The 10,325-nt window shown below is 42.3% G+C and overlaps 1 protein-coding gene across 1 annotated transcript in view; it reads left to right on the top strand.

Annotated features, from left to right (window-relative positions):
- Positions 1-282: 282 nt before the first annotated feature.
- rxfp1 (relaxin family peptide receptor 1) overlaps positions 283-10,325 on the top strand; it is a 113,498-nt gene continuing 103,455 nt past the window's right edge. The window contains exons 1-2 of the mRNA XM_072584262.1: positions 283-762; positions 6,832-7,844. Coding sequence (XP_072440363.1) covers positions 7,829-7,844 — 16 coding nt within the window. The 5' untranslated portion in view covers positions 283-762; positions 6,832-7,828. The remainder of the gene's footprint in view (positions 763-6,831; positions 7,845-10,325) is intronic.

Raw genomic sequence — 10,325 nt, 5'->3', positions numbered from 1 at the left:
TGTCAGGGAGCCCGGATGTTATGCAGTCTTGCGCGCGCGATCACACACACATTAGGTTTGAGCGTGCGCAGTGATCGGACATCGCCGCGCCTGGACCGGAGATTGCGCGTGCGCATACCTTAGGTTTGAGCGTGCGCAGTGATCGGACATCGCCGCGCCTGGACCGGAGATTGCGCGTGCGCATACATTAGGTTTGAGCGTGCGCAGTGATCGGACATCGCCGCGCCTGGACCGGAGATTGCGCGTGCGCAGTGAAGGGGCCCCGCTATTTTTTGAAAGGCTGTCGCCTGGACAATAGGTTTAAGGAAGTGGATAAGGTTTTTAAGTCAAAAGAGATCACTCTTCACTTGGAGCCAAAAGCGATTTTTATACTGTGAGCTTTTTGGACACAGTATAACGAGAGCTCACTGGTCTTTGGATTTTCAGGGTCAGGAGGCGGCCTCTTTCCCTAAATCTCTCTCCTGTGAGAGAGTTGGTAAATACTTCAGTTGCGCAGATTTTAAAAATGTGTCTGTGCTCACAGTGGAAAATGGTGTATTTTTCTAGCGGATTTTCAGCATTAATGCTTTTAACCCTTCTATGAAACGTGTTTTTTAATCGGCCCCTCGGGATCCAGGAGTGTGTCAGTTGATTAAATATTCCAGATAATCAGGAGGTTCGTAGTAAACCCTGTCCAAGTGAAGGTTTGAGGTATTAACACCCCTTAAAAAACCTGCGTGAAAACATCAACACATTTCCTAAAATCAATGTAAAACACACAGAGTAAGTAACAAATATAATGTCGGGGATATACACATCAGTGTTATACGTTACGTGAAAAGACTCATATCGTGGTATTTAGGATTCATGTTTTTTTTTACGGGTTTATTAAGAGTGCTGGTTCATTAAGATGCGTGTTAAAACAAAGTTTGCTGTGCGATATTCCAAACTCCTCTAAGTAAGGTCATTAGTCATAGTAAATGCAAATTAATATGCCTTTTATGGCAGCTGAAAAAAGTAGTGTGGCATGAAATTTTTTTGTCTCACTGAAGTGTACCTTGATACAGCAGAGGTTGGGAACTACTGCTTTACAAAATACTTGTCACATTGCTGTAATCGCATAAATCTCTTGAGGTTGCGTGCTTGTCTAATCAAAGATGCACGCAGTATCCAAACAGAATTAATTGTGTGGTTCGGACAGAGGCTCAAACAGGAATAGAGTTTTTTGATGGTTCGTTTTATCACCTGCACAATGTCTTTTGTGTCCCTGGGTCTGGTGGTGATGTGAGAAAATGGTTCTCTGAATTTGGATAAGTGCCTGATGGGTGTTCAAAAGAACCTCACAATCAGGGAGTGGTGGGGAGCATTAGCTATGGGGGGTTTAACTTTCCTTTGTTGAATTGAGCAGGACCTTCTTCCTCCTGCTTTGACAGAAAGATATTTTTCAAAAATGAAAATTGACTTTTAACCTTTTGGGTTTGTTCTGGCGTTGGCTAATTCTTCACCATTAGGTTGACCAGAAAAGCTTCACCACACAGATAGCTTGTTGAAATTGTAGTCAGTTTCCATTTGATATCATAACTTAATTTGCATATTTTAAGAGACAAACCTGGCTTCCTATGTGTGTTGCTCTTATGATTTCAGAGAGTAGATTATGTTCAAAACAATTTAGAAGATTACAAGCTTGGTGTGGAGAAGCCTGGCTTGGTATGTTCTGCTCCCCTGCTTCCCAAAAGAGGAGGCTTAAAATTCATCCTGAAGTCTGAAAAAAGTCTCAAATTATGTATTTTAAGTACCCTGAATGAAGAGCTTTAGGGACATGTTACACCCTGTCAAAGTTGCTCAGTATTGTAAAAATCTCAATTGCGTATGTTCCCTGTACTTGTAAAAATTGTCAGTGTTTATTGATCAGTGCATTGAGTATAAGAGTTGGGAGGTCATAGGTTAGGCTACTTTTGGAATATTTGCGTGTAATTCTGGTCTCACTGCTATAGGAAGGATGTTATGAAACTTGAAAGGGTTCAGAAAAGATTTACAAGTATGTTGCCAGGGTTGGAGTGTTTGAGCTGTAAGGAGAGGCTGAATAGGCTTGATTTGGAGATGCCTGTGTTGGACTGGGGTGTACAAAGTTAAAAATCACACAACACCAGGTTATAATCCAACAGGTGTATTTGCAAGTACCAGCTTTTGGAGTGCTACTCCTTCACCAGGTGAATCAAGGAGCTGCGCTCCGAAAGCTGATACTTCCAAATAAACCTGTTGGACTATAACCTGGTGTTGTGATTTTTAACTTTGAATAGGCTGGGTCTATTTTCCCTGGAGCATCTGAGGCTGAGGGGTGACCTTTATGGAGGTTTATAAAATCACGAGGGGCATGGATAGGGTGAATACTAATAGTCTTTTTCCTAGGGTGTGGAAGTTCAAAACTAGAAGGCATAGGTTTAGGGTGAGCAGTGAAAGATTTAAGAGTCCTGGGGACAACTTTTACATGCAGAGCATGGTGCGTGAATGGAATGAGCTGCCAGAGGAAGTGGTGGAGGCTGATACAATTGCGACATTTATAAGGCAACTAGATTAAAAAGGGATGAGAGGGATATGGGTCGAGATTAGTTTAGGATATCTGTTCGGCCTGGACAAGTTGGACTGAAGGGTTTGTTTCCATGCTGTACAGCTCTATGACTCTGATTCTAAATGGCTCAACTTTTCTCTACCTTTTTTTTTGAACTATGACCTCTCGTTCCTAATAAGAGTTTCATAAATCTTTCCAGAGCTCCAATATCTTGGTTGTTGTGCACGCAATTGCAAGTACTAGGATAATCTGGATTGTCATATGGGATGGGCCACGAGACCTGGGTTCAAGTTTCAAGTTGCTTCAGGAGAATGTAGGAACGTCTATCAACGGGTTGATGAGAAAGTATCTGGGGAATGTGCTGGCCTCACATACACAGTGTATGCAACTCAAGAGTGAGGGATGATTCAGTGGAACTGAAAGATTTGGACAGTTTCTCTTTGTTACTTTTTTGATTTGCCATGCTGCATTACAGCTTTTACTCTCATGTTTGCTGCTACATTTCCACAACACATGATAATGCTCCTTAGTAGCAATAAGTACATGTGAGATTCAGCATTTAGGGCTTACAGTTTTGTTTCTTTCAAAAGAATAGCACATTTGTTTTTGGGACCCTAATTCTTTATAGTTTTTTTGATTGGCAATAGACGTAGCACATTAATGGTTAACAATTTATATAAAGTTGAACTTAAAAAAAAACTAACAAGGATATTAGAATCTCCTCAGATCAGATGACTGATTCCTGAACTGGCTGATCACACAACCAATGTGTTACTGTTATTTTTTTTTTGAGAATTGCGCTGGCTGGTCACACTGCCACTGTCTACTGTTATATCTCAGTTCTCTTTTTTTTTCCATTTCACTGGCTGGTTGCAGTCTGTGTTACTCTTTTTGTTTTTTGAGCAAGTACAGTGATGATTTTGTAGCAGGACTTGGCCTTTGCACTACGGTGTTTATATTTGCACTTTCTTTTTGCTGTGTTCTCACCTTTTATGTGTTAGGACTGAGTCCCTATACCTCAGCTGCACTTTTACAAATTGATTGTGTCTCTGTGGGTGGACCAGGCCACTGTAGAGACTAAACACCTTGTCTGTGTGCTGTGAGGTGTACATTCATTGCATTCTGGAGTGGACTCCGTCTTTTGCTGTGGACTTTGTTTTGGTAATGGACTCAACTTTTTTGATGGTTGGTTTTAATCACCTGCACAGTGTCTTTTGTGTCCCTGGGTCTGACAGGCCTTACTGTGAGCCAGACAGTGAGTAGGTTGTTCTGAAAGCTGTCACCCCTTGAGTCCTAGAGGATGGGCAGACTGTCCTGAGCGCTGTTGTCCTTTGGAAGGACTGGGACGGGCTTTCTTAGAAGTAGCCAGAAGACCAAGAGCCAGAAGGTGCGTAGGAGCAGTTGAGGTGTGTGGGCTGTCCTGAGCGCCATCGTCCCGGGGAAGTGTTGGAACAGGCTGTCCTAGACCTGGGTGGATGGTACATAGAGACAGGTAAGGGTGGACTGAGAGCCGGAAGACAAGTAGGCTACCACGAGAGCCAGAAGGTGGGTAGGCCATCCATAGCGCTATAGTCCTGGGAAGTTTTAGGGACAGGCTGTCCTACAGGTGGCCGGAAGACGGAAAGGGCAGACAGAGAACTGACTGGTGCATTGGGGCGGACTGAGAAGCAGGAATGTTAGTAGGCTGTCCTGATTGCTATCATCCCGGGATGGGCTGTCCTAGAGTCATCAGGGAGGTGCGTCAGGGTGGACCTAGAGCCAGAAGGGGCATGGGGACGGGCTGCCTTTGCGTGGCCAAAATGTGGAAGGTGGAAGGGGCGGGCGGATTGCTGGTTTACTGGGGTTGTCTGTGGAACCCTATTTTAATATTCGGTTGATCAATTAGATAAATATGATAAGCTGAATTTTGGAAAAGCAAATCATAGTAGAATTTATACATTTAATGGTAAGGTCCTAGAGAGTGTTGTTGAACAAAGAGACCTTAGAATGTCGAGTTTGGTGGCTCAGTGGTGCAGGTTAGGTGAATTGGCTATGCTAAATTGCCCTTAGTTTTTGGGGATGTGTAGGTTATGTGCATTAGTCAGAGGCAAATATAGGATAATAGGGTAGGGGAATGAGTCTGCGTGCGTTACTGTTTGGAGGGTGCTGTTGACCTGTTGGGGCAAAGGGCCTGCTTCCAAACTGTAGGGATTCTATGATTCTATAATAGCCAATAAAAAGTTGTTGATACAGTGAATGAAAGTTCCTGTAAGAAATATCACTAGTCACCATACCCTCAGTTTTCCATATTCACTTACTGCCAAGAAAATATTGTAAATGCTGCAACAAAATATATAAAATGTTGGCCTAGACTTCATGGACATGAATCTTATCCCATTCATTTTAATAACAATGAGGCCATTATAATTGGTAAATCAATCTATTTATTTAAAATAAGTATAAAGAACACAAAGTTCCAATATTAGTGAACAAAGGTACGTAAGAATTTATTGCCTTCTCAGTGATTCTACATGAGTGCTCATGACTTTATTACAGTGCGTCAGTCAGTTTCAAAGTATATTGGCCAATATAACAGGTTTTAAGAAGTGATAAGTCTACATAACCTAAAAACATTTGCTTCTCATAAATTTCTGTTTGAGGTGCAAATGAATTGTTTAAATTGTTGCTCACAGTTAGAAACGAATAATTGCTCATAAATGATATGCGTCAACCTCAATTCAGAGAAGTTCAGAACTTGGATGAATTAAATTGGGTCACATCTAAGTAGAAATATAATAGTTGGCCTACCCCTCCTCACAATCCTCAGATTAGTATAACTTAGAGTAAAATCTTTGGAACGCCACATTAATCTTTTTAGAATAACATGTTAGGTTCCCAGACCCTTCCTTAATCGCAGTAATGGTTTGTGGGGCACTCCTCTTTCTGGCAAGGTATGCTAAGTATTTGCCTATCAACCAAGCCTATGTTGATGTCTACGAACGCCCGAAATTCTCCACAAACTTACTATCCATGAGGATAAAGGGATCCATTTGCCAGTACCTTGAACCCACTGTACCATTCTTAGTCTTAACATTGGAGCATGATCAGAGATGGTAATATTACCAATCGTTCAAGATGTCACCAGATCCAGGGTTACCGCAGGGGTCAGAAAAAAAAAAAATCAATCCTCGTGTGACATGTGCAGATTGGAGAAAAACGTGAAATCCCTACCTTTACGGTGGAGACTCCTCTAGACGTCCACCAACCTAATTCCCCACACAGACTGTTTAGTTTATACAGAGGGTATCGAGGGACCATTGGGATCCATGAGACAGTTAAAATCTCCCACGATAATGATGTGCCGGGACTCGAGACTTATCAATTTAGAAAAAGCATCTACCAAAAATTTAAGGGGATGAACTGGGGGACAATAAACATTTAAAACACCGTATTCTTCCCCATTTATCAAGGCTTTAAGAATTACAAACCTCCTGGATGTGTCGTTAACACATTCCAACAATTTAAATGGGAGATTTTTCCTCACCAATATAGCCACTACCCTACTTCTGGTATTAAATGATGAAAAATAAACTCGGTCAAAGCCATTCTGCTGTAATTTCAGATGCTCCTTGTCATCCAGATGTGTCTCCTGTAACAAAGCAATATCCACCTTCTCCTTTCGAAGACTCAAGAGTACCTTCTTTCTCTTTATTGGCGAGTGACTTTCCTTGATATTCCAGGTACACCATTTAATTAAATCATTGGCCATAATCTTCTGCAATTACATTTAAATTCCAGCGAGAAGGAACCCGAACCACAAACTGTTGAGCCTTAGTGTCACGTGATCCACCAAATATAAAAACTACATAAACTAAAACCATGACATTTAACAAATCTATAAAATTATTAAAAATAAAAAAACAAAAACCAGAAAACAAGCCAACATAGAAAGCACCAACAGCGCCGAGTAGGGAAACTCACCCCCTGGCCCAAGGGGGTAACTATCCATCCCGAACTGCCCATATGTAGGCATCTAACCATCCCAACCACCTTCACTTCTCCCAGATAGAGCTGCACCACAAACACAAGCAGAAAAGAATAAACACCCCATAGAATATAGATATGAATAAAAAAAAATTATTTTATTTAAAATCAAGGGCAAATAAATACCCACCCATCCTTTGGTATATCCTAACTTAGAAATCTTCACCACTGCCAGATGTAGTTTAAACCAAATTATTATTAATAGAGGGAAAAAAAAGAAAAATAAAGCTCCAACCGGATTTCCTCCGTTTATTTTACAGAATAAAAGAACACATACCCAAACAACACGATTTAGACATACTACAATTGTTCAAATTAGGTTAGTTTGTCCATAAAGTCTCTTGCCTTCTCCAATGTGTCAAAGAGATGCATGGATCCATCGAAGGTGATCCGAAGCACTGCCGGATATCTCAGTGAGTACTGAATCCGAACTCCCTCAGTCTTCTCTTGACACCGTTGTAAGATTTTCGTTTCTGGATCACAGCCGCTGAAAAGTCCTGAACAATTTTAATCCTAGAGCCCTCGTAAATTAGGGCCTTTGGATCCTTCCCCTGGAAAATGGAGAAAGTGAGGACTGCAGATGCTGGAGATCAGAGCTGAAAATGTATTGCTGGAAAAGCGCAACAGGTCAGGCAGCATCCAAGGAGTAGGAGAATCGACGTTTCGGGCATGAGCCATCCTTCCCCTGGACTCTATGACTCTCTCCTTATCCTGGTAATGATGGAACCGCACCAGGAGAGGACGAGGAGGTTGACCCAGATTCAATCTCCGCGCTGTGACCCGGTGAGCCCTCTCTATCTTCAATCCTCTCATGCCAGCCTCCAAATCAAGGAATTTTGACAGCCAATCCTCAACAAATTCCACAGGCTGCTCACCTTCCTTACCCTCAGGCAGACCGATGATCCGAATGTTTTTTCTCCTTCCCCAGTTTTCAAGATCATCCACTTGGTCACTCAAATTATGTGCTTGCGTCTTCAGGGCTTGGATCTCATCCTTGGATGAACTGGCATCAGCTTCTGCCACTGTGACCCTGTGCTCCACCTCATCCGTCCTCTTCTCCAAGTTTCCCAGCTGCTGCTCATGCTTCTGCAGCATGAGAGAGACTGGAGCCAGCTTTTCTTAATCTGTTTTCCCAGCATCTCATGAGTCTTCAAGAGCTGGTTCACCAGGTCCGGGGAGTAATCAATCCGAGGCTGCTGCAGGCTGAACAGCAGACCCGGCCTTGGATACTCCTGCTCCCTTTTTCGGCATCTCTGGATGACTGAAAATAAAGGTAAGTTCATTTTTAGACGTATCTTGGGACTCCATGATCTTTCCAGAGTCCCAAGAAATCCAGATGACCTGGGTTGGGCGGGTTAAAGGACCATTCCGTTCCTGCTGCGATGCAAAGCTCTGCAGTGCAATCTTCTCAGATTGCCGCCATCTTAGATCCACCCCCCCCCCCCCCCCCCCCCCCCATCATACTGTTTTGACAGTTAAAAATTAATCCAGTCTCTTGTTGCCTATAAAATTATTTTCTTGTTATCTGTAGTCAAACTGGAGTTCATCTCCAGTGAGAAAAGCATGGTGTGGGAAAAAAATGGCAAAACAGAATAACAGTGGTCTGGCCAGACAACCCTTTGGGGCCAGCACTTAGTAAATGGTCCCCACATAAGAAGGTGGGACAAACAGGTGACGTCTGTCAGGTATTTCCCTGTTCCCATTCCCATCCGCAGCTAGAGGCTGACAGGATACCAGTGTCCCCGTACAGTCAAACAAAGTGAATGGAGCCCACAAGATCTTGCAGGCTTCTTCCACAGACAGAAATGGCCTACAAGATACAAAACAAAAAAACAACATTTACAACGTATATGCTGATTTAGCAGTCTAATTCTCTGTTGCTCCATAAGGCTTCCATGCCCAAGTAGTGTGCACATTCCCTTTCACAATAGATGCTGATAGACATGCCATTGTTGACATCTGAAATAAAAGCAAAACATGTAGGGGAAATCCCATGTTCATTAGCGGCATCTGTATAAAGGGAAATAGTTTTGAGTCCAACATGACATTGGAAGTCCAGGTTTTCCCCACATTCCATTAGTTTTAACTCAGAGTGCTTCTTTCTTTTTTAACAAGTTCACCATCTGGAAGTCAATCTGGTGGATAGGTTTGGGAACATTCCGGTGGAGGGCACAGCCTGAGTAGCTATTGGAAACCTGCTGTGTTATTGAGAGCAGGTCAGTGGGTCGGTGTGAAGTTGATTGCTCAATCCTAGTTGGCATTGTCAAAATCTGAAAGGTTGTATCACTACTGCAGGGTTAGAGCAAGGCAGAGCCATTAGGAGAGAAGAAGTCAGTATGGTGGGCTAGGAGACTATGTTACTTCTTGTCATGTTCCATAAACAGCGTGGTTAAGGCATTCATCATTTCTCCTAAAACCTTTCATCTCAGCAAGTTTTGAGATTTGTAGCTCAGATTGAGGTTTTGGATGTAGATTTGCTCGCTGAGCTGGAAGGTGCAAGGACTGTAACAAACACTACATTGGACAAACAGGCAGAAAACTAGCCACCAGGATACATGAACACCAACGAGCCACAAAAAGACATGACCCTCTCTCCCTAGTATCCTTACCATACAGATACCGAAGGACACCACTTCGATTGGGACAACACATCCATCCTAGGACAAGCCAAACAAAGACACGCACGAGAATTCCTAGAAGCATGGCATTCCAACCAGAACTCTATCAACAAATACCCCCTGAGAAAAGGAAGTGACTTCTCCACAGGAAATGACATCACCAACCCTAAGAGACCCATACATATAAATAGAAAGCAGGAAATTTTCAGCATTGCGTTGCCTGAGGCTCACTGAAGATGAACCTTCCAGCTCAGTGAGCAAACCTATATCCACTTCTCATCTCCTTTCAGAATAAACTGTTTATTCCCCATAATACTTAATAGCAACCATTCCTTTCGGGAGCTCGATGACTGTGTCTCTTATTGAGGTCTGTTAATAAATAGAAATTGTTATTGTCATGGAAATTTTGGAGGTGGTTGAGTGTACTATATTATTTAATTTGGATAAATGCGAGGAATTGCATTATGGTAAAATGAACAAGGGCAGAACTTGTACAATTAAAAGTAGGACCTTGGGCAGTGTTGTAGTACAGAGAGACCTAGGGGTGCAGGTACATAATTCTTTGAAGTTTGCATCACATATAGATAGGGTGATTAAGAAGGTGTTTAGCATATTTGCCTTCATTGCTCAACCCTTTGAGTATAGGAGTTGGATGCTATGTTGAGGTTGTATTGGAAATTGGTGAGGGCTGTTCTGGGGTACTGTGTCCAGTTCTGGTTGCCCTTTTATAGGAAAGATATTATTAAGCTGGAGAGGATTCAGAAGAGATTTACCAGGAGGTACTGGGAATGGAAGGTTTTAGTTATAAGGAAAGGCTGGATAGCCTGGGACCTTTTTCACTGGCGTGAAGGAAGTTGAGGTTTATAAAATTATAAAATTTTAGAGATTTATAAAATCGTGAAGGGTATAAATAAGGCAAACAGCAAGTGTTTTCTCCCTTGAGTAGGGGCTTTCAAGACTACGGCCATATTTTTAAGGTAAGAGGAGAAAGATTTAAAAAAGACATGGGGCAATTATTTTACACATGGAGGGGTTTGTGTGCGGAATGAACTTCCAGAGGAACTGATGGATATGGGTACAATTAAATGTTTAAAAGACACTTAGCTAAGTGCATGAATGAAAAATGTTTGGAGGAT

Source organism: Chiloscyllium punctatum, chromosome 14 (assembly GCF_047496795.1).
Source record: "Chiloscyllium punctatum isolate Juve2018m chromosome 14, sChiPun1.3, whole genome shotgun sequence".
NCBI classification, from domain to species: Eukaryota; Metazoa; Chordata; class Chondrichthyes; order Orectolobiformes; family Hemiscylliidae; genus Chiloscyllium; species Chiloscyllium punctatum.
The sequence above is the reverse complement of the archived record's forward strand: the minus strand, read 5'-3'. Positions and strand labels throughout refer to the sequence as shown.